Source organism: Juglans regia, chromosome 11, assembly GCF_001411555.2.
Source record: "Juglans regia cultivar Chandler chromosome 11, Walnut 2.0, whole genome shotgun sequence".
Taxonomy (NCBI): domain Eukaryota; kingdom Viridiplantae; phylum Streptophyta; class Magnoliopsida; order Fagales; family Juglandaceae; genus Juglans; species Juglans regia.
The window spans coordinates 30,518,873-30,544,446 of NC_049911.1; the positions used below are offsets into that span (position 1 = coordinate 30,518,873).

General features: G+C 37.6%; 2 protein-coding genes across 3 annotated transcripts; one reads left to right on the forward strand and one right to left on the reverse strand.

The window, feature by feature from the left end:
- Positions 1-296: 296 nt before the first annotated feature.
- LOC109013727 (ubiquitin carboxyl-terminal hydrolase 17-like) lies at positions 297-15,856 on the reverse strand. The gene is made up of 11 exons (XM_035682839.1): positions 15,100-15,856; positions 12,764-14,192; positions 12,593-12,681; positions 3,599-3,684; positions 3,319-3,481; positions 3,087-3,207; positions 2,745-2,902; positions 1,725-1,809; positions 1,434-1,646; positions 1,166-1,227; positions 297-1,061 (listed from the first exon to the last, which is right to left on the reverse strand). Exons 1-11 carry the CDS (start codon positions 15,399-15,401, stop codon positions 419-421), a joined length of 3,351 nt encoding a protein of 1,116 aa, XP_035538732.1. The 5' UTR covers positions 15,402-15,856; the 3' UTR covers positions 297-418.
- Positions 15,857-19,910: 4,054 nt separating this feature from the next.
- LOC109006392 (universal stress protein PHOS34) lies at positions 19,911-23,645 on the forward strand. 2 transcript variants are annotated; one of them, XM_018985662.2, is made up of 5 exons: positions 19,911-20,316; positions 20,421-20,524; positions 20,892-21,010; positions 22,232-22,320; positions 23,260-23,645. In XM_018985662.2, the coding sequence occupies exons 1-4, from the start codon at positions 20,106-20,108 to the stop codon at positions 22,314-22,316; spliced, it is 519 nt and encodes a 172-aa protein (XP_018841207.1). In that variant the 5' UTR covers positions 19,911-20,105; the 3' UTR covers positions 22,317-22,320; positions 23,260-23,645. The 2 variants fall into 2 exon arrangements, with proteins under 2 accessions (XP_018841207.1, XP_018841206.1); XM_018985661.2 differs by lacking the exon at positions 23,260-23,645 and adding an exon at positions 22,963-23,210.
- Positions 23,646-25,574: the final 1,929 nt, after the last annotated feature.

Genomic DNA, 25,574 nt, shown 5'->3' on the forward strand with positions numbered 1-25,574 from the left:
GATTATGGAACATGAGTGTGAAATTTAAGTATAGTAGATTAAGCGTATAAGGTTTTTATGAATATTGGCAAATTTTATTAAATAATTTTGTTGTGTTATGATGACTTGATATTTTAGGAGGTTGATTGTATTGAGGTAATTGATTTGAAACAATAATTTTTATATGACATTGTGAATTTAAAACCTATAAATATATTGTTAAAATGTGAGTTAAAATGACATAGAGTAACTCTCCAACCCATCCAGGACCAGGCCGTTACAACTAGCCAGCTGCTTCAGTAGTTAAATGACGCAAGTCACAAAAAAATGGTTATATCTGATTCCGTTAAATAGAGCAAGGTACAAGAGTTATATTACATGCAATACCTTCTAAACTGTTATTTACCACTCATTAACTAGATGTATTATAACCAGATGTTTAATCTGTTCTTTCCCTCGTTGATTTTCTAAAAGATATGCCTGAGTTTACATCGTGGAATGGGTTAGATCCTAATCTCTCTGAGTCGCTCTTCCTACAGCTACTACTACTACTACTAGTCACTAACTTTCTACAATTTCTAGTCGTATCCGAATGCAAAAACTGAACATTTCCCTCGGCTGGAGACCCATGGGTGGCAGACTGCTCCGAATAAGAAGGGGGTGAATGACTCCATGGAGAGGGAGAGGGAGAGGGAGAGGAAGAAGTAGATGAAGTATCAGAATCCGAAGGACTGTTCCATCTCTGTCCTGAATCACCAAATATGAAGTCAGATAATTCGTCGGTGCTGGTAGAATCGCGGGTGCTATCAGTGCTGCAGGAACCTTCATCGGAGTTGCTGCTGATAAGGGAAGAATTATCACTTGATGAGTCCTCTTCTAGTATTCTTTGCAGCCGGAGGAACCTCGAGTAAAAAGATCCAAAGCTGGTGGAACTGTCTGGAGGAATCGAACCGGGAAAAATCTGGGCAGCCCTTGGTTTGGATATAGTGTTTTTCCCATTGATCCAGGAAGGGATGGCCTTATGTCTGGGGTCAGAAGATGTCATTCTATTCCTTATTAACCGTGGAGCCCTTGGTGAGCACCTGTGAGGCAGTTGAACTAGTCAAGCAACAATTCAATGGCTACAGATATCTTATATTTTAAACTTAATAAAAAATAAAAATTCAGCTCCTTAGATCTCTATTACCTGGCATATAGAAGCATGTATGCCCCTTTTGTCAAGACCCTTTCAAGTTCCACAGGCGTTACCTACAAGCCCACATGATGGTTACAAGTACTGGAATTGGTGTAAAATATAATTCAATGTTTCTATAGCGCATAATATTAATAAAACAAGCAATTGCGAGTATAAAAAGTATTAGATAACCCCAATTCAAAGAAACCAATCCTTAAAGGCCGTAAAATGTTTGAAACTTGTTTAAGAAATGCAGTTTAATAGAATTTGAGTGGCTTACAGTGCTATCGTCAATCTTGAACCACTTGTTTTGGACATTCTTAACATAGCACACATAATGACCAGAAAAGGATGCATTCATAATGTCCAGATGGACCACCACTCCATAAAGCCTATATATCGGTGATTTATCACTTGTCCCACTAATAAACGGTGCCAAGTCCAGGATCTCAGGATATCGAATTGGCTTATTGAGCTTCCCAAATTTACCTGACTGTAAAAGCATCATTGGTAAATAAAACAAAACCGTAAAGCAAAATGTCATCCTTAATGAGAGTACCATAAAAATTACCTGAAAGCGCTTCAGCGCAATTGTAAGGATATTCGGAGCCTCCATTATTGTTAGTTTCTTCTTTGCCCTCTCATAAGATTTGCATCTGAGCAAATAAGATAATAAATAAGTAGAAAAAGGTGGCCATCATTTATAAAGCCAAGATTTTCAACACAATTATTTATCTATTTTTTATATAAGTGAACGAAAACTTTATCGATGAATAGGCCCAGCCAATGTACACGGGATGTATACAAACTAAATACAGGCCAAAGAATAGATCAACGAGAGACTATCCAAAGGCAGGTAACAAATGATACTAAAAAACAAAAACAAACTACAAAAAGAGAAGATACTACTTCAACATAAGCCAAAATGAGAGGATCCAATATTTTACAATTTTAAAAACAACAATTAAATTTCATAGGTCAGCTAACATGCACCCTACCCAACTACCTTCTCCAAAAAAAAAAAACAAAAATTGGTTAATCGTGTTAACAAATAAATTAAATAACTAATAATATAGAACTTCTTTTTGTCTACTACAGGGCTTCCCAAACGCATCAAAGTAAAAGCTGATCCTTGGAATGCACATAATCATCCAGGAACTATCAACTTTACGTCAAGCAGATACACCAATTCCACGTAATTGTTTTACACGTGGTCGAACAGATCTCTTTTGTACAAACAGCTATAGTTTCAGTGCAGATTTTCTGTCAAATTCAATCATTGCCATAAAGAGACACAAAAGTGAATATACAAAAAAGCTAATTTGTTCTGACTATACGCATTGAACATCCTTGTACCAGACCACAAGAGAAAATTATAATAAAAAGATTTCTCTCATATTTTATAGCAGAGATGGCAGAAAAGGAAAAATGAAAAAATTGAAGTCATGTATCCAATGTCCACCAAGTTGTAAAAATTTAGGTCAACAAAAAAATCAATTAACAACTTCATTTTAGCAACAAAATTACCAGATGATGGTATACCATAGAGCTTATTGCAAGAGACTCAAAAAACTAAGTAATGCAAACCAACCTGCTACATTGGTACTTGTTTTCACCATCCAAAACCTCAGTACCCGTGAATTGATGAAGGGCCTCTTCCAGGGTTTCTATATCTCCTTCTATCTCGACGGTGAGATCCATCATCCTTTCCTGCCGCTCGGACTTGCCTTGGCACTTCGTGCATTTAATCTGCAGGCAACAGTATCAAATTTATATGCATCACTTACATTTCAGAGGAAAAATCTTATCTCAGCATGCCGGAAGAACCGGAACTGGAAAATTATAAATTTTCCAATTGCAAGACATGTAAACATGCATGGGTTGGACATATAGGATTTTACTTTAAAATATCAATGTAAAGACCATGCAATACCTTGGATCGGAGGTAACCTCCAAATGCAAGGCCTATAAGAGTGGTTTCTTCTTCCTGAGAGCCTGATGCATCTAGCCCAGCTTCCTTGAGGCAAACAGATTGCATTGTATCAATGGCATACCTGTTTTTTAAAAGTTGTAGTTAACTAATCATTACTCTTTAAAACTTGATCCATTGACACTTGGGTAAAGCAAAAACTCATTTATTTAATTCAAATAATTTGAAAGCACACCTCAGGAATTCATGGGCGTCTTCTTCTCTCCCATGACCAAGCTGACTTCCAATATTTTGTAGTTGTGAAAGTATCCCAATAGGAGAGAGTGGAGAATTCCCCTCCTTTGCCTTTAATATTAAACTTTCAAACTCACAGGTGAAACACCCTTCTTTCTTCACACCTGATATATAAAAGAATTAATAAATAGCAAATAAACTTAGATCCTATACAAGAGTCACCTTGGATAATTACACAAGTAGTCAAATGAGTCCATGATGGAGACTGATAATAAACATACATGCTTTTGAATGAAGCCCCTGAAGAAAATAAGCAGTTAGAGGAGGGGTAAATGCCAAGCACTGGAGCACAGCATTAGCATAACAGCTGCAAGGGGGAAAAGGGATTAAGCTAAATGAGAAAATTCCTTCTAAGAAAGACAATACAAACAAAAAGATAAGACAGATGGCAATCTTTCAGAATCTGCAAATTTTAGTTGATACTCAGCCATGGAAATGGAGAAATAAAATATCTCTATTCCTGCAATAGTAAGATCTCATTACACCACATGGAAACGAACCACTACCAAATGTAAGCCATCTAGCAAGTTGCAACTCACAAGCCAACATACCAAATTTATAAAACGCCAAGACACGGGTGTATGCCCAACTACTGATCCTAGAGAACATAGGGATGCCTGTGCATGGACAATCACAAGCAAATCTAGCAAAAGGTAGGGTATCTGTTTGTCCATATGTGAATATTTATGCACAGAGCTATAGCAAATTAGCAAATAATATGAAAGTTACCTCATACTCACATTCACTAACAAAATGAAATTAACATGTTTTCATTACATTCCCCAAGGAAAGAACTCAGTTTTTGTCAACTTTCAAAACATCCATGTTTAAAACCACAGAATAATTTTTCATCTTCCCAAGAGAAAATTCATCAGACATTAGTGACATGAACTTTCATGAATTTAATAGCATACTTTTTAATTGATTTTAATGGCATGAACTTTCACGAGTTTCTTGTATATTGATCAATAAAAAATGTTTTACCAATAAATAAAATTAGTGGACCCCATAAATTTTACAAAAAACCCAAAAATAGCAAAACCATTTCGTGCTAAAACCACTCTCACCAAACTTTTACACTTAAGTGTGCCCCGCTGCTTTCACAAATGCAAACAGAGAGTAATTATTAGGTACTCCCGGAGTATGGAAGCGTGGTACTCCCATCCAATCATAGGTTGCCATGTCAATTGAAATTGATGCATACATAAACAATTTTTATTAGATGGCATGTTGTGATAGGATGGGAATACCAATGCTGGGAGTACCTAATAATTTTCCAAACAGAAAACATCTCAGAAATCTTTCTCAAAATTCACAATTTCTGATGCAAACATGCCCTTTATGTCTTGGGGGAGCATTTCTGCAATACAATGAAGTGTAGAATGTGCAATTGCAATGTCACCTATCGTGCATGTCATATTGGCAGAAGCTCTCCAAATTATGAAGTGCAACAATTATAGAACATTCATATATTACAAAAATTATGTCATCAGTATATAAAATAAAAATTATCTGGATTCACCATATTTCAAATGTCATTTACATCAACATGATTTTATATACAAATACATAGAAATATATAAACATATATATATATATATATTTTTTATAAGTTAAAATATTTTATATATATATATATATATATCAACAGTTCTTCTACGTACAACCGCGGTGGGGAACCGCGGTGTAATTGGCTAATGCCACGTAGAGGCTATATTAAAAAAAAAATGAAGAAGAAGAAAACGGACGAAAAGAAATAGACGAAAGGAGAGAAACCAACGGATGCCCAAACTTTGTTAGGAGAAAAAGCAGAGCAGAGGGGTTGTCTTCTACAACTCAAATCTGTGGTCGTCTTCGTGGGCAGGAGAAAAAGCAGAGATTGCTTGTTCATCTTCAATCTTAGATCTGCCAGAAGCTTTCGAATGATGGGTCGGTTGTGGATTTGGGTAAAGTTTGGTTTGATTTTGAATGATGGACTGGTTTGATTGTCTTCGTGTGCAAGAGAAAAAATAGAGAAAGTGGTCGTCGGCATGGGTAGGAGAAAAGAAGCAGAGAGAGGCCTACAGAAACTGAAGCAGAGAGAGGTCTGTGGGACTCGTCGTGGGTAGGAGAAATTTGAACATCTGCAGATTTGCTATCCAGGATGCATCCCATCTAGAGCTGTGAAATAAATGCCTATTTTTTTTTTTTTTGGGTTGGTGATATCTTTGGTATTTTTATAGAGGAAGTCGTTGATCGGGTTCGATTAATCATTTCCAACAATTTTCTGCAAATCCAAGGTATCCAATCATTCACGTCTGGTCTGAAAGAAAAACTCTGCGATTTTGGGACTGGAAGGGGACTGATCGGGACAATGCATGGCTTTAGTTGGTGACTCTTTTGAAGAACATTTTTTTTTTGATAAGTAATAAGTTATTTCATTAATAAAAGTAGGCATAGCCCAAGTACACTAGAAGTATACATGTGATTACACCTATTTAAGCACTAGGAACAGTTACAAGGAAATCATGGAAGCTGCGACCATTCCAATCAATAGCAATGGCCCACAAAAACAAAGTCTTCCAGAAAAAATTCCTAAACTCTTCCAAGGAACGTTCATGGTCCTCAAAGAGTCTCTCGTTTCTTTCATTCCAAATACACCAGAAAATACATATAGGAACCATCTTCCACACGGCTGCAATCTGTAGTGTCCCTGTGATCCCTCTCCAGCTTGCTAACAAATCAACCACCCTACCCGGCATCACCCATGCTATACCCATTCTACTAAGAAAATAAGTCCAAATATCTTGGGCAAACTCACAATGTAGTAGTAAATGGTCCACCGATTCACCACTATTTCTGCACAAACAACACCAGTTCGTAATAATAAGGCCGCGTCTTCTAAGATTCTCAATGGTCAAGATCTTCCCTAGAGCTGCCGTCCAGACAAAAAATGCAGCCTTTGTGGGTGCTTTAGTCCTCCATATATTCTTCCAAGGAAAATTGTGCCTTTGATGCATAGTAATAGAGTCATAAAAAGAGCATACTGAGAATTTCCCTTTTCTAGAATGTCGCCATTCCATCATATCTTCCATTGTGACAGCAACAGGGATGTTGTACAGCAAATTCAGAAATTCCATCAGCACCGTCACTTCCCAGTCATGTGCATCTCGAGTAAGGCTGATGTTCCACTCCTGTGAACCTTGATTAATAACCCGCAAATCTGCCACCATAGCTTCCTTTTCCCGTGCAATTCTAAAAATCATAGGATAAGCATCCTTCAAGGCCGTGTCTCTCAACCACACATCTTGCCAGAAATTAATCCTACTACCATCTCCCAAACGTAGCCGAGTATTACTAACAAAGGAGCACCAACCTTTTCGTATATACTTCCATAGCCCCACACCATACGTCCCCCTCCCTTCTTTAGAGCACCAACCCCCCCTTTCCCTACCATACTTCATATCAACCACCCCTTTCCATAAAGTTCCCCTCTCATGGTTGTAACGCCACAACCATTTACCTAATAGTGCCTTATTGAACGCCCTCACATTTCGAACCCCCAATCCACCATCTCTCAAAGGAGAGCATACCTGATCCCATCCTACTAAGTGAAACTTAAACTCCTCTCCTAGCCCACTCCACAAAAAATCACGTTGGATCTTCTCTATTCTAGAAGCAATACTAGCGGGTAGGGGAAATAAAGATAAGTAATATGTGGGGAGATTGGATAAGGTACTCTTGATGAGTGTGATTTTCCCCCCTTTAGAAAGATATAGCCTCTTCCACCCGGCCAACCTACGCTCAAATTTTTCCAGCACCACCTCCCAAATACTTTTAGCTTTGAAAGAAGCCCCCAATGGGAGTCCAAGGTACTTCAACGGCAATAAGGAAACCCCACAACCCAAAATATTCGCCAACCCTCTAATATTGCTAACATTGCCAACGGCAACCATCTCCGTCTTGGCCAAATTAATCTTCAAACCAGATACCGCTTCAAAACAAAGTAAAATGGCCTTCAAAGATTTGATATGTCCTGCATTTGCCTCACAAAATAACAAAGTGTCATCTGCAAACAAAAGGTGAGAAATAATGGTTGAGCCATGAATATCTCCCACCGAGAACCCTGAAAAGAATCCCCCTTCTACTGCCGCTATTACCATGCGACTTAGAGCCTCCATTACTAAGACAAATAAAAGGGGTGATAGTGGGTCACCTTGTCTTAGACCCCGTGAGCTATTAAAAAAGCCCACTGGATCACCATTAACCAAAACCGAGAAACGAGCCGTTGACACACAATACTTCATCCACTTCCTCCATTTTTCCCCGAACCCGCATCTACTCAGCATATATATCAGAAAATCCCAATTAACATGATCATAGGCCTTCTCCATATCAAGTTTGCATAAAATACCTGGAGTTCCCGACTTGATCCTACTATCCAAACATTCATTAGCTATAAGAACCGAGTCCAAAATTTGCCTCCCTCTCACAAAGGCATTTTGGGACTTGGAGATAATCTTCTCCATGACCATGCTCATCCTATTGGCCAGCACTTTGGCTAGTATCTTATACACGCTGCCCACGAGACTAATCGGTCTGAAATCTTGTACCTCTCTTGCACCTGCCTTTTTAGGGACTAATGCAATGAATGTGGCATTTAAGCTTTTCTCAAATCTACTAAAAGTGAAGAATTCCTGGAAAACCAGCATTACATCCTCACGCACCACCTCCCAACATTTCTGAAAAAAAGCCATAGTGAAACCATCTGGGCCTGGAGCTTTGTCTTTATTCATCTTCTTAATTACTTGATGTACCTCTTCCTCTTCGAATGGTCTCTCCACCCAAGCCATACTATTTTGATCGATGACCTCAAAGGCTAGTCCGTCTACTGAAGGCCTCCACGAATGAGGTTCTGACAACAAATGTTCAAAATGCCCAACCACATGCTCCTTTATCTCCGCCTGATCTGAGGAAGCATTTCCATCTATGTTCAAAGACTCAATAGAGTTAAACCTCCTATGAGCATTGGCAATACGGTGAAAGAACTTTGTGCTTTTATCCCCCTCACGAAGCCACAAAGCCCTTGACTTTTGTCTCCAAGAAATCTCCTCCATTAAAGTCAATCTTTCTAAATCAGCTACCACTTGAACTTTTCTGTTATTTTCATCCCTTACTTCTTCCAAACCTTGTAGCTCCTGGAATAAACTCTTCTTTTGCAAGCTTACATTACCAACTACCTGTTCATTCCAAGACTTTAGATCCTTCTTCAATGCTTTCAACTTTCCAGCCAATACATAACTCGGATTACCTTCAATAAGATATGAATTCCACCATTGCTTGACTAATTCCACAAAACCCTCCATCTTTAACCACATATTCTCAAACTTGAATGTCCTTCTACCCCCTTGCACCCCACCGCAGTCTAACAATATAGGAAAATGATCAGAGCATAACCTTGGAAGTCTAGTCTGACTTACTTCTGGAAAATGTATCTCCCATGAAGGAGAAATGAGAAATCTGTCCAGTCTTGACCAAGTTTGATTGCTAGACCAAGTGTAATCTCCTCCCCTTAACGGTAGGTCCATCAAACCTACCTCAAAAATGAAATTCGAAAAATCCACCATAGCTTGATTTTGTCGTCCCTCCCCTGATCTTTCGCTGGAGAATCTTGTAACATTGAAATCCCCACCAATACACCATGGGACCTCCCACCAAGTGCATAGGCTAGCAAGTTCATCCCAAAGCAACCTCCTTTCATTGCCCAAGTTAGGACCATAAACCCCAACAAATGCCCATAAAAAGTCATCTTCAGAATTTTTAAAGTAGCACCCCACCGAGTATTCTCCCACAAACTCATCAATATTCTCCACCACCCTCTTATCCCACATGATCAAAATACCCCCCGAGGCCCCTTCCGAGGGTAGATATAGCCAGCCTACATATTGACAACTCCATATGCTCCGAATAATTCTTTTAGTGATGAGCTTTAACTTTGTTTCCTGTAGGCAAATAATGTCCACTTTCCATTGCCTTAATAAAGCTCTTATTCGAAGACGTTTATTTATCTCATTCAGCCCCCTAACATTCCAACACAAAATTCTGGGCTTCATTTATCAACTGTTCCAGCCCTCCCCTTGTTTCTTCCACGGCTTGCGCTCCCCTCCTTTCCATCATAATTAATGGACCACGTCAACCTCTTCAACTCCCTATCTCTCTTTAATCCTACTCCATGTTGTCCTGCCTCAATGGCTATAATTAGTGCCTTAAACTGATCTTCGTAGCCCTTACACGAGATTCCCATACAAATTTGAAGTTCCTCTACCTTTTTCAATATCCAATCCTCAGAAACAGTAGGATGAACCATGCGTATTGGAGTAGGATCTTCTGCGAACTCCACCCCCTCTGTTGAGTTTGGAACCAGCTCCTTCAATAGGCCTTCCCCTTCTATCACTGATGTGTTCCCACACTCCACAGCTACGATCGAATCTGATTTATCTCCCTCTAAGTACATATCCATATGGACCTGGCCTGATAGTGACAGATTCGGAGGCCCATGATTCACCATGGAAATCTGTTGTAACCCAGTTCCCGTAAACAGTTCCAGTCCTTCCCCTTCATCGATTTCTCCCATTTCCATCACTGTCGATCCTTCCTTAGAGTCCCCATAAGTCGTCATCCTCCTCTGTGCCAAACATTGCCCCGAATCTATACTTGGCTTGCGGATTTCGGGTCCCTCCTGAGAACCCGGTACAATGGGAACTGCGGGAATGTTCGAAGCACCCTTAAGCTGCTGCGACGTCACTGCCGATGGCTTCTCAGAGTCGTCGGAGGCCGCCGCTCTTGTCTGTGTCGGCCGCTTCCCAAATTTCGGACTCAGCATGGATGTTTCGGATCCCTCCAGAGACCCCGATATCACTGAAACTGGGGGTTGTGGCGTTGCTTCCAACGGCAATGCTTCCGTCGCCGTCACCACAGCCTTCGACGCCTGAGGTTTTGCCGGAGTAAGTGCCGCTAGCTCCCCCGCTGTGCGATGCGCGGGTTGCGGTTTCTTTCTCCAGAAAGAACCCGCCTGGAGGAAGGGCTCGGGCCCTGACCCGACACTGTCCTGGGCCTTTGCTTTCTTCCCTTTCTCCAGCCCACTCTCCAAGCCCAGCCCAGCCTCCTCTTTACCCAAAACACACCGTATCAGTCCCTTAACTTTAGCACCCATCACCTCCAGCGTATCCTGCATATCCCGTAATTCCCTCAGAATAGTTACCTCACCTTGCCCATACCACCTGCCTCTTCCATCTTGTCTCTGATCTTCAGCCATAACAGAAGTATCGCCTACCCTCATTAGACCTGCCATGTCTGACTTTTGCATGTCTCTAGTTGCCTGCAAAGCCTCCTTATATGACTTAGATGATGTACAGGCTACTACCGATGAAGATGGATGGTATCTCCCCTTCCCCCCACCGCTTCCCACCTCCCTCAATGCCACCGCAAGATTTCTCCAACCCCTCCCATCTCTGTCTCCAGGTATGATGATAAAACTACGGCTTCCACCACCACTATAGACCACCAGAGACAAATAACTGCCACGGGAGTTTGAACCTTGTTGCGCAACATACGCTCTGCTTCCTTCTCTATGAGCAGAGTAATATCCCTTCCCATTGTGCTTTTGACAATCCTCCAATGTTCTTGAAGCCCAATGTACTGTATCTACACCCAACCTCAAGTTTTGTACTCCTTTCCATCCCTTCTCAGTGATAATCACTCCACTCCCATCTGCCCGAACCTCAAACACCTTAGACTCAATTACTAGACTTCTCACAAAAGTCATTTTCCTACAAGGAACACTCTAGAAAAACTACAACTGCACTTAACTAGCAAAAACATCCATCGATACCATTCTGAACTTAACACCCAACTGTACTACATGCTAATCACCACAAGGAACTACCAACATTGACGACCCAGCACCAGAAGCATAAACACACAGAGAGCAAAAAGTGTACGGAGAGAAAATTTTCTGTAAAAGATTAAAATTTCAACATGCTTCCAAAACCTCAACTCCAACAAATGACTAATTCTTTTGAAGAACATGTAACAAGGCTGTCCTAAAATTCTTGAAAAGCCACAGAAGAAGGAAAGAGATCCCCAGAATTCAATCTTCGTGGGCTTCTAGCAGGACTTGAAAAAACACTAATGGGAGCGTGCCTGGCAGGAACTTTCAGCCTGAAGTTGCAATTAAAACCTTCATCATTTAATTCTTGAAGCAATACATTATTTGTGGCAACATTATTTGTGTTTTTCCTGAAGTTACTAAAACAGATGAACAAGATGATATAAACACATGCGTATATATGAAAATGCAAACGGCGTCGTTGACATTTTGCCAGGTGGGATCCGGTTTCCCCGCGGTTCCTCTGGCCAGTTACCTATAGAGTTTTTCATATATCAATAGGAGTAACCAAGTACACTGGACGTATACAAGAAAACACCTAGCCCAAAAATATATATATTTTATAAGTAATATATAAACATATATTGATACAAGAAAATAGAGCATACAAATAAATGACAGCCATACTGAATTGTTGACCAAAACAAGATACAAGTGCATAAATTTAAATCAATCAGCAATGTGCTGCTGCTATATCCTGCATCCTGCTATGAAGGAAGCTAAAGCAAACAGATACAATATTGTACGAAGAAATTAACTACCGTGTGTACATTGGCCAGCCTGTTAAAATCCGCCTGAGGAAGGGTAACAAGCAAATTTTTCACCATTACAGTGGGAAGGCAGATTCTTTAAAAATCCATTCATATATGGGTGACTCACCCAGGGTGAGGGGCCTGTCTCCATTCTCAGCTCATCGTCTAAATCACTGGGTAATCCTCACTTATATTTCAATGAAATTTAATCTAATGGGTATATGAAATTTCTTGATTTAATCTGATCTCCGTGCAAGTGTCTTATGGATTGCTAGGGTTTTCTTGAATTACTACTTTTTAAATATTGTTTAGAAACTGATTTTGTGGTGGCCCGAGGCTTGGAGTAAATTTGTGTCATATTTACTCATCCTTAGGGCAGGTGCAGATGAAATCCCCTCCTTGAGCGGGCAGGTGGGGGTTGACAATGCCCACCAGCTAGGTGAGGGGGTGGGTGGGGTGGTAGCATAAACTCCTCATAACTGAGCACAAATTCGTTTCAAGTAATGCTTCCCATAAACAACAACCATTTAAATTACCTGTTCCCACAATTTATAAGACCACAGGGACGCAACTCCAACTTGTTCCAATTATAGAGCTTGACAAACAGTTCGTATGGAAAGATTCCCTGTAAAACAAGCACATAATCAACAAGAAAACTACGTTGCATCCAAAAGTTAAATTAAGGCAACAAAATCATATCAGCAAACCTTGTCGGTGTATCTTCCAGAAACCCCACCCCCATTGCCCACTGGGACATCTTTCGACAATTTAGATACTCTGAACTGATCAACAACCTTCCGTACAGATGTTTTTAAGCCACTCCTAGCATTTGGAGAAGAACTCCTAACCTCAGAGGATACAGCAGCACTAGTGTGAACACCATCAACCTTTCCAGGTTTAATCACAGGAACTGAAGACCCTTGAGCACTAGATGATAAACATCCCACTTCTCTGGACTTCAAGAGATGGGAAGTACTGGCAGGGTCATCAGCACCGTGCTTCAAACTTTCAGATCTCAAAGATGGCAAGTTACTGACATTCAAAGCATCTGTACTTCTTGAATTCCCAATAATGCTTGAAGAAAGATGAACATGTGAAGAGGAAGATGGCATAGATTTAACTTCAAAGCTAGTTTCATTATCTGTACGACCAGATCCTCCATGGTTCAATGATGCAGAGTGTTTGACCACCTTTGGAGCATCAGCACTAATATTTTCTGATGAAGCTGCTCCATGAACAAACTTAGTGATCTGTGAAGCACATGGAAGAGCATCATCTGCTAGAATGCCTTTTACCCCAGCACCTTGTTCATGTAAAGGAGTAGTTTCAGACAAGTTGAATGAAAAACGTAAGACAGATCCAGAATGAGATAATTTGGCATCACCGAACCCATGGGAATTTGACAGAGCAGATTTGTCAGATGCATCAATTGTGGACCCAATGGGGTCGAGAGTCGTCCCCCAGAAACCAGAAGACACTTTACCATGCTCAACATTTGAATCCTCACACAAGCGAATACTTCCCAAACCTAAAGAACTGGCTGATGTGCACTCATTTTCTCTATCACTACAATCGGATTTAGTCTGATTTAAGTTACTTACTTTGGTAAGATGATCAACAGAATAAACTAAACTAGCAAACTTAGGAGACAATGGCTGGCTTTGATTCATGTTCTTAGTAATAAAAGAGGTATCAGGCCTGTCAACGGGATTATCAACAGAGAGATGTACATCTGATCCCCCAGACTCATTTGAATCTGTGCTCTCACCCACAGAAACATCATCAGATTCACCATTGGTAGTTGAAGCAGAAAATCCAGAAAATGACACACTAGAAGTTTCAGAATCAGAATTAGTTCCTTTACTATCTTGTAGAAACTCAGCTTTTGTATCATCAACCTTCTCATGTGGAGATTCAGGAGAGCCGCCAGGCTTAGAAAAAACAGGTTCCCCAGTAAATGTTTCTATTGGGTTTGGGCGACACCTGCCTTCAGTCTCAAAACTGTCACAATTGATTTCATGGCCGTCTTGATCTGTCAGCTTGCTTCCCACTTCATTTATCTGTTGAGTGATATTGGGAGGATGACATTCCTCCTTGTGACCTTGTCGCCAGTGGATTATCTGGCATTTTCCAGAGCTACAAAATCCAAATGTCTCTGTCACTAACTTGAATAAACATGACTTGAATAAACAGAAATGGAAAGCAATTTTTTTTTTTTTGATTAGTTTATTCTTTCAAGGGACAGTTAGAAAAGGAAGTGTCATGGCAGAGATGAGATCTAGATTAGGCGGAGACGAGATCGAAAAGGAAGCTTCACGGAAGAGAGAAAACGAATATGCTGTCGAAATGAAAAAAAAAAAAAAATCATTTCTCTTGATCAAGGCTTTCCCTTGATCTTGTCTCTTGAAAGGGCTTTGTTGAAACAAAGCTGCTGTCAAGGGTGTCCTTGAAGACAGAAATGGTGAGACTCAGATGATTGGTAGAAGAAGAAGAAGAAAGAAGAGGAAGAGACTGAGGTTTGAGTAGAACGAAATCAAAGCTTTCTCAGCCTCCACTTGAACAAAATGTGGCTGCCAACACACTGCCTAGTAGCAGCGTGGGGGGATTGTGTTAATAAATGTTCCTTTTTTCCACTAGCATAGCACATAGTTTCACAAAATGGAAGCAAAGTTCAATTTCATATTGATTGATATAGCTCAATGTACCGAACCCTTCCAATAAAAAATAACACATTCAATATCCTGTCAAAGATTGGAAACCGGTAGCCCTAATATTCAACATGGATTGAAATGAGTACAATGTGATTCGTGGAGCTCATAAAAAAACACCTGCCTAGTCTTCCTAACATATGCTATTCATAGTTCCCAAATCCGTGTTCGTGCCAAATACGTAATTTCATAAGATGACAAACAAGTCCTCTAAAGTTTGAGTGTACGGTAACATAATAATGTGAGAATATCCCCAAAATTGAGGAATTATACAAATCTGAAACCAAATTATCATGCACACGAATAAAAATGATCACAAATAAATAAAATCCTACCAATATCGGACGGCCTTGCACCGGGCACACCGGGTAGTGGTAGGGGAATAACACACGGCGCACTGATAATAACTCGTTGACATCGGAACGGCACAGTCGGCACCGAAACCATAGCCAGCGGTCGCCTCAAGCTCGGCTCTTGCTGCCTCATCGGCGGCCAGCACCAATAGCCGCTTGATCTCCTCCTTTCTGGCCAAGGCGTGCAGCCATTTTCTCCTAATTATGAACCCGATCACCGGGGCGACCAGGCAAGCAACAAGCACCAGGCCCGGAAACCCTAAAAAATACCCGGAATCACGCATTTACCCTGCACTCAACACGCATCCAGAAACAGAAAAACCCCGAAACCCTCAAATCTCCACGGCGCATAAAGATTCGCCGGTCGCGCTGGTTATGGCACCGTTGGTTACGCATGCAGAATCTGAACCGATCGGAAGCGACTGACGGTGACAATTTCTGAAATTCAACAAATAAAAAGAAAGAGAGAGTGAGAGAGAAATAGAGTGTTGCTGGGTAAATACTTGGACTATGACAGGGAATTTCAGAGAAGGAAGTGAGCCGAGAGTGATAAGAATTGAAAGGACCCGTGGATTCGGAAATCGGAAATTAGGAAAAAATAGATCGAGATTTTAGGAAAACAAACAAACTAATAAGAAAGTAAACAGTGTTTAATGTTAAAAGTCCTTTAAAATATCATTGTTCTGTTCGTACGATGGCGAAATAGGACATGTTCTGGTCGGGGGAAAGGAATTTTATTTTGTTTTGACGCTATGGGAAAGCGTGAATTCCTCCTCCATCAAATTATTCGGTCCAATATAAGCCTCGCCCAACTCCAAGCCGGTCCGGACCGGAATAAGCATCGTGATTGGGGGACATGGAGATGGGATCGGACGGCAGAAGTTTGGTTGCAAGTGCTTGATTAGGTGGGAGAGGGACACGTGTGATAAGGATAGCTCACTTTCCATGTTCCAGAAAATTGGCAAGTGAGGTGTTCCTCGTAAGATAACTTCTTGGGAATTTAAAAGTTTAACCTCTCCACAAGTAATAACCTTTTTTGATGAGCTCATCGAATAAATAAATAAATAAAATGTCTTCCAATGTAAGATCTAGTTGGTGCTCGGCTGAAGCCAATATTCAAGTGTTGCTAATCATAATCCTTAAAAAAAAAAAAAAGGCATTAAACTATAGAGTATTTGCAAAACTTTAACTAATTTGGTTCTTTACTATGTTGGTGCGTTATCGTGACTTAGGAGTAAAATTTTATTTATAAATATGGGTAGGATTGGACCAAGCATTAGCCAATGAAACCATAGGTTTAAGTTTTCTCCTTCAATATTATGTCATGTTAAAGATAGAAATAATACAGTTTTAAAATATGCAAGTTATATACTCATTTAAGAATAAATAAATAAATAAATATGAAATCTGTGTAAAAAAATAAATTCTAAAATAAGTACTCAAAATTTGCATACTTTAAAATTCTATATAGTATTATTCTAATTAAAATTGAACCTATTGAATAAAAAACATATTCGTGCAAAAAAATAATTTTTTTACTAATTATTCTCAATTTGAGAGAGATTTAAGTAAAATAAAGATATACATATGTAATGAGTCTTATTCAGTATTTAATGCTGTCTAAAAATTCACATGACCAATAATAACATGCGAGCAATGATGAATATTGTGAAATCTATTAAACGTGTTATGATACAGTTAACTCTGAGTTATTCCACAAAACTATAGTCAAGCCAAACCCATTTTTCGTTGGCATTAGGTCTGCTTCGATACTGTTACGGCTGCTGCATTTCTGGGCAGCTTGAGAGAAGTTGAACCACTCGGGCAGGTTTCAACTGACTCTAAACTATTTTTGAAGAATTATTTTGCATAGCATGATAAAGATAAAATTAAAAAACAAAATCACTTGGTCTCACGCGTTTTTAGAAAGCTTTACGAGTTTTATCTTGACCATTATGATATGTGTTGTGTATAAGCATTGTCTATTTTTAAAAAATATATATAAAAAATATATAAAGTTTATATTAAAATTTTAATTTTTAAATAATAATCCCTAAGTTTTTTATAAAAAAAAATGTACAACACTTACCTAATTTATTACCTAGCATCATACAGTATTCTTGCAAATTCAAACTTAAGAAATCGATAATTCCATCCTTGTACAATTAGGCTTCATTTGATTCTTAAATACATCTCAACTGATCATTATAATTTTTTTAAATTTTAATATAAAATATAATAAAAAGTTAAAATTTTGTAAATCTTAAAATAATAATAATATTAAAAAATAATATTTAACAATAGTTTATCATCTCAATTCAATTTAATTCAACATCCAAACGTAATTTTAGAAAAAAAGTATCACTACAACCACAGCTAGTAACGAGTTACCGCTAGTTATTTTAGTGTATTTTTTTATATGTATTTTTTTAATACTTTTAAGAGTTCCTCTTTGGAATGGTCTGGCTAGTTTTGGGCGTTTAACAACCCTCAATCAAAGGGCAACACATCAGCAAGTTTACACTAAACAACATAAAACCAAAGCACCCGATAATTCCATATTTCACTATCTTTGTTCATCATCCATTGCCCATTCATCAAATCAACTGAAAGAAGTTGAATTTTCACATAAAGCAACTCAAATCACATAACCAAACATGCATCAAATAATCACAAAACCAATTTAAATCACCATTTGTTTTGAACAAAAAATCATTTGTTTTCAACCTCATTGGAGCCATTCAAGAACAATAGAACATCACCACTTATCTCTCTCTCTCTCTCTCTCTCTCTCTCTCTCACACACACACACAACTCGAATCGTTTCTGTCTGGGCTTTTTTGAATACGACGCTATTTCCCATTGCTCGACACTATCGTTATGATTTTTCAGTCTGGGATTTGCCACTCTACTTCCCATCACTACTTCCCACACTACTTACCATTGTTTTCTCTCTTGGATTTTTCAGTCGACGTCGATGCTACAAAAGAGGGGGAGGGTTCGAGGAGCAAATTTCGCCAGGAAGGGGGGCTGGTGGGATGGGTTTGCCTCATGGGGGGTTTCATGGGTGAGGGGTTTCGAGAAAGGGTAGGAGGGCACGACGCTGGCGCAAGGTGATGGAGGGAGGGCCCGATGTCGGTGCGAGGTAGTTGCGAGAGGGGGGGAGGCGGAGAAGCATTTCGTCTGAATAGGAGAAGAATATTTCTGTTGTGATGAATTTTATTAGTCTGTGATCCGATTACAATATTGATAAAATGAGATTCATACATGGTATTTTTTCATTGAATGATTGTTATTTGAAGAAGAACAGATTGACTAGATCAAAGTTTTTCTCTATTTTTAAATATATATTTAAAAAAAAAAATCATAACATTATTAAAAAACAAATAAAAAAAATTGACACCGGTGGAAGTTGGGAGCGGTGGAAGCGTGGAACTAGCATTATTCTAACTAATAATAGATTGGAAACAGGTCACATCAATACCTTTTGTGGACGGCTGCAAATTCTTACCCTGCCGCTTGCCGGCATCCTCTTAAAATATAGAATGAGAAGATAAAATGCCTTTTATTTATTTATTTATTGATTATAAAAATGCATAATAAATAAATAGGATAATCATATTTCCATTTCTTTCTATGGGGCAGATCTAATTAAACAAAAATAAAGTCTTTCATGATTGCGTGATTGCCGTTGAACAATCCCCAAAAAACAAAATTATCGTTGAACTAGTAGGGTCATCTGTTTTCTTAACTTGTTTTAAAAAGAACAATTTAACAACAAAATCCTTGAAATTCCACGTAGACCATGTGTACCCAAGAAATGTCTTACTTTTTAAAAGGTTTGTATATATACCCAAACTATATATTTGAGGTTTGTATATATTATTAATCTACATAAATTTTTACATTTTAGCAATATATACATATATGATATGAACTATTTATTATTTAAGAAAAAGACTTTTCATGAAATTTTTTTAAAGAAATACATATTAGAAAATTTATTTTAAATGACTACGAGAAGTATTATTTTTTTCTTTAAATTTATTATTTTCAATTAATTTAATTAATATATTTTAAATTATTATTTATTTGATTAACTTATATTTAAAACATATCAAAGCTCGAAACTGCCATTAAAACTGATAATATTTAAGGTAATAAATAATATTATAATTTTTTAGATTTATTTTATAATAAACAAATTTAAAATTTAAACTCTCACAAAAAGCATATTAATTTATAATCTTATTTATGCAGAGCATAATAAGAAATAAGAGCATTGGTAGTGGTTTATGCATCTTCATATGCAAAATCATCATTTTTAAAGAATAATTTTACATATAAAAAAAAATTCCCACATTAATTTATGCATTTTGAACCAAATAATAATTAAATATTATTTTTTTTAATTTTTTATTTGTTTCTTAAATTTATTTTTTTATATATATTTTATAATTAACGTCCACTTTGTATTATCAACTTAATATAAATTTTATGTATCAAAATTATTTTAATATAAATTCTATAAAATTGATTTTAATGGATAGGAAAAAAAAATAGTAAAATAATGTTTGAAAAATGAATAGTATTATTATTTATAACTATGTAAAAATTTAAAAATGTATAAGTTAATATAGATAAATTTAAATATATATTCTTTAAATTTAAAGATAAAGATAAAAGAAAAAAAAAAAAATCACTGCCAATATCCTGAGAGAGGAAAGGAACACCACTGGGCCATTGGAATTTGGGCCGCGCGCTTACATAAGATGCGTGTGCAGTAATGCCACCCCTACTGAACTCTGCTGACAAAGGGCGTGCATTGGGACGCCTGAAGGGTCGTCGACATCATCGTCAACTCTTCTGAAAAAAATACGGACTCTCGTACGCCCAGAGACGGACGAAAAAGACAAGTGACTGTGTGAGCCACCCGATAGATCGTACTATATATCCTAGCCTAGCTTAGCTCACCTAAAAGTCAAATCATGTCCGGCGGGAATTTGAGATGCGTGATCGTGGCCGTCGATGGCAGCCAGGAGAGCATGAACGCCTTGAGATGGGCGCTCGACAACATCAAGCTGCGATCCCCTACGGTAGAGTCCGCCGATGACGGTGCTTTCGTTGTCCTTCACGTCCAATCCCCTCCGTCAATCGCCGCCGGCCTCAGTCCCGGCTCCATCCCCTTTGGCGGGCCCAGTTACGTACTCATTAAGCTCTCACTTCCCAGTGTTTACCGAAAATAGGGAAAAAAAAAAACACTTCTATTGCTTACTGAAGGAATTGGAAAATGGAATGATTAGGTGATTTGGAGGTGCCTGCGTTCACTGCGGCTATCGAGGCGCACCAGAGACGGATCACCGAAGCGATACTGGATCACGCTTCCCGGATCTCCTCTGAATACAATGTTAGCCTTTATCACGTGTCCTTCTCTTTCCTCTCCTGCCGGAAGGCGGAAACACACACACCCTTTAATACATCGGTGTTGATATTTTGTAGTTAGCTTGATTACGAATATGAATGATCGTGTCGGTATATCTCATTACCACTGAGTATCATTTTTTTTCTGTTTGCAAAATATTTTGTATGATGCGATGAATCCATCTCAATTTCGGATTTTGGTGGCCGAGAATATCTTTTGGGTTATAATTGTCCAACATAACATTTGATTTGCAGGTAAGACAAGAGGTTGCAATATGGTAGTATACTGAAATTATGTCGTCATGGAATATGCTCTGCTCAATTGAATTAGATGATTTCTGTTTCACTGGCAGGTGAATGTCGAAACGAAAGTAGTCGTCGGCGATTCAAAAGAGAAGATTTGTGAAGTTGTAGATACTTTGCATGCTGATTTGCTTGTGATGGGCTCCCGTGCTTTTGGCCCTCTTAAAAGGTATAATTTAGTTATGAAAAAATCTATTCATGATCTTGACACTATATATAATTTTTTTTTTTTCTCTCATATGTTATGTTGTTTGGATTATGAGTAAAATAATTGAATTAATTTACGTAAAATAAAATAAATAAATGAGTGGAAAAGTAACTTAGACAGACTTTTTAACACATACGCAATGCACGCATACATATATATATATATATATCAAATTTATGTTAATCTGGAGTTGCATTTAATACTACAATTTGATCCTCCAACCAAAAATTTATGGTCCTTCCCAAAGAAGACATCTTTCCCTTTCCCTATTTTCCTCTACCATCTTTCTTTCCCCGCTTCCCTTAAATGAAACAGTGTAAAATCTTTATTTTCTCCCCCGAAATCAGAGTATAAAAAATCCTTATTTACCCCCTTCCAACCAAACTGGGTGTAAAACTTTCTGCAATGTATGCTCATGCGTCTGACCTTTGAAAGCCTTTTCTCCAGCAATCATACCTACCACCACAATTCTCCAATCATACCACACTTCTGTTTACCCTTGTTCATAATCTGATTGGAGCATTGGACTACATTAGAATCTTATAGATTTATACTAATCCACACTTAAGCGCCACACTTGTAAAATACTAGGGTGCTCGCATGCTTTGTTCTGAGAATGGGTATGTGGATGCACATATATGAGGCGCGTCTAGCATGATGTCAGAGCATAGACATATGAGAAACATTTCTATGTAATCTGTTTAGTTCTGCACTTCACACAATGAATCTTGTTCAAAACATAAATATGGCCCATGGTAGTTTTTTTTTCCTTTGGTAAGTAGCTACATGGCAGTCTCTAAAGTAGCCACATGGTTGTGGTCTTGTAGAGTTTTTATTTCTCTAATGTTGCTCAAATATCTCCGTGGATATGAACAATGACTGTACCGCTCATGTCTCTTTGGTAGTACTCCAACTCCGAGTGCTAGATTTGCTAGGAACAAGATCTTGAAGCTTCCACTTGCCTCTTGCCTCTTGCTTCACAATTCATCTTGTCCTTTAATATTATATCTAATTCAGAAGATTTTTTATAAGTTATGTATTTCAAAAGATTAGAATAAATACCAGATGCTGTCTTTAGATACTTTGTTCGTGTCATATTGTGGGTTTGAGGGGTTTGAGGGGATTTTTGATAAGCCACTCATGAGTACACTAAACATAGTAACTCTCAATCTATGTCTACAGGATGTTTTTGGGAAGTGTCAGCAACTATTGCACAAACCATGCACAATGCCCAGTCATCATAGTCAAGGGAAAGGACAATGCCTGATTAGGTAAGTTTTGGTATAAATCTCAATACCACAATAAGAATATTCCAGTGGCATCTTGTATTGTCACTTCCTTGCCTACTTCTGTTGTTCTTATCTTTAATTTTGGTATTTATTTTTTCAAAATGATTTGTGTCAATCTTTATAAAGTTGTGTTTGCCCTGATATGAGCACATGGTGGTTATGTCCTTGAACTCTTTTAAGTCCAAAAGTTGGTTGTTGCTTTAAGGTCCAACAAAAATGTCTGAATTTTCAGTTCTGGCAACAGATTGTAATCATCTAGATTGCCTAATGGTGTTTCTACTTACCTGGATACATTTTAGAGCATTAGTTTGAATGATTTATTGTTTACTATCTCAACAATCAACATGAATTAATTCTTTTACACGCAGCATGGTGCCTTCCCTTGCTAAGATTAGTTTCAATTGTTAAGTTACACTAAAGAGATAAGATCTCTCTGAGATCAATGTATTTCAGATGAAGGGGATTTGGAAAATGCATGTTCTCATGTTAAATAGATTTTGGCTGTTAGACGATGGTTATAGGTTTATGTAGTTTAGAGCTTGGAATTTCAGATATCAAAGGCATCGAGTTTGTGAAATCTGTTATGCATTGAACTCATTAGATATAAATGGATCTCTGCTGCAGCTTCTTTCATCCACCTGTCCTCGTTTTGTGCTGATGGTAATAGAGCTCCAAGATATGTTGTACTTAGAGAAAACATTTGAGATCTGTGACCAAGTTCTGTTTTGTGACGAGTTGCAATCATCTATGCCGTGTTATCACTCTTCTCATCCTGTGCAAGCTGTTTTGAGAAATTTAGTTATGTTTTGTGTTCTTGTTGTAAACTGATGTCATGCCAATAAGATGGACAAGGTGTTTTCATGGATATAGTACCTCAGAAATCTAATGTGTCGTGACAAAATATTCTAATGTATGATATAGAAAGCATTGGCGTTTGGTTTGGTCAAAGCATGCTGCTGCTGTCAGCTACAGTACTGGAGGTGGTGGTAAGGGTAACTCAAAGCAAGTTGCCTGTCCTTTTGTTGTTGGGAGCATGACGAATTTGTTTTACCTTGAAAGATTTGGCAAAAATTTGGCCTCCAACCACTTACCATCCCGACCAATCGCGAAAGAACTCTCCTAGTCTCCTGTAAAAAACAAATTAATTTGTTAACGTCTTAAGTTATGATTGGGCCCCTATGTGTTGGGTTTTTGGCCCAATATACACACAACACTTTACCGACTTGACCTCATGTGTCCCAAGTTGTGCCAAACATTTTGGGCTTTATGTCCTTTATCTTTTGTATGAAGGGATTTTTCGACTTAGTTCATTATACTTGGGGGGGTTCGTTGTATTCAATTTCGTATATTTTCATCCATAGCAATATTTTATGAAATTTTCAAAGGAAAAAGAAACAACTTTAGTTTGACTCAAGTTTGAGTAATACATATATATATATATATATATATATATATATTAAAAAACATATAATATTAATGGTTATCCGGTCCTGATGAACAATTTTAAAAGTTTGAGCGAGAATAAATATTAATGATTAGAGAAAATGCTATAGACATAAGAGGATTATTCAAAATTAAACTCATAAAATGACACGACTTTATGTAATTTATTAGATCTATTTTATAATAAAAAAATAAATTTATAATTTAACTTATATACGTTACTTTATAATTTAATTTTATATAATTTTTTTTATGCCTAAAACATTTATCGGTTAGTTATTGAGTGGGTGGATTAGATTGATTTGACAATATTGTGCCTCGGCAGATTAGCGATAGTTTGTATCCAAAAATCAAATGCAATTGAACAGTGAAATTAACTCGTGAGCGGTGGGGCATTCTCTCTTAAATCATTGAGCTGAGAGTGAGAGCGGATTCGTTTCAACTTCTGTCCATATGTATCATTTTGTTTTAACTTGCAAGTTCTGTCTTTTCACTTACGTGGAGAAGCATTTACCTTGGATTTATATGACTTGAATGCCTTTTTCCCGAAAGTTCGACCAACTATCCCGCGTCGAGTTATTCTATCTCGATATGAACACAATGTACGTTAATTAAACGGTAAGAATTGATTTATAATATTTAATATTTATTTTGTAAATTAAATTATAGCATGTAAGGATTTTAGTATTATAGGTGTGCTCTACGCGACGCGGGCTCATGAATATAATTTTTCTCCCTAATTTTCTTCCATTATCTCCTTATTTTACTGCATTGGTACGACATTACTGATTATGATCAGCTATTCGATCAGTTGTTATATTTTCAAATAAAAGTTTCAATGATCAATAGAAAACAACACGTGATCAAATAGAATAGAAATGGGATGATGAATTGTACTTCCTTGTAACATGCAAGCAAAAACTATGGGCTTTTTTAATTAAAAGGATAAAACGGGAATATTTTGTACAATCTCTAGATTGAACCCTAAGCTACCATCTTGATTTCTGGAGTTGTAGATTTTTTAATGCAGAAGGGTTCAAACCTCTGATCAATTCCTTCCAGGAAACGTGGTAACACTGTCATCATTCTGCCAGTTGGCATATATCTCTCTATATATATAAAGAGCCTATAAAACGGAATTTTCTTGTTTTAACAAAAATTTCTTGTTTTAACGGAATATGCTGGTTTTCATTAACTTTTCATCCGTTTGTAATAATTACAGAACACAGGGATACAATTGTATTTTTATTTACATTCTATTTATGGCTACTTTTATGATTTCTGTTGGTTTCTATTCCACTATTAATATATTTAAATATACTAATAAAGCATATTTATTATAATAATAATCATGGATTCAATTTTCAATTTAAAAATACGTTATAATAGGAAAACAGATTTATGTAGATTTATCTTTTTGTATTCATTATAATAGGAAAGCATTATAATAATTTACAAATAGCCTATCTTTCAATAACTTTTAAGATATATATTAGTAATAAAATAATAAGATATATGTACTTTATTTTTATTTTAATAAAATATATTAGTGCTTTGAACTGCGCATACGTGCCTCAGGCACGTAACATCTTACTAGTGTATATATATATATATTAAAAAACAGAATATCATCTTAGAAACGTGCGGTGCAGATGGACCGCATTATTACTGATATCGTGCTATTAGCTGGTGAAGCATATAACGTTCAAATTAAGGATTGCAGTACTGCTGGAAGAGCAATCGGTGATAAACAGTAAGACAGATTGGTGATGCTGAACTCCAGGTGGGACGAA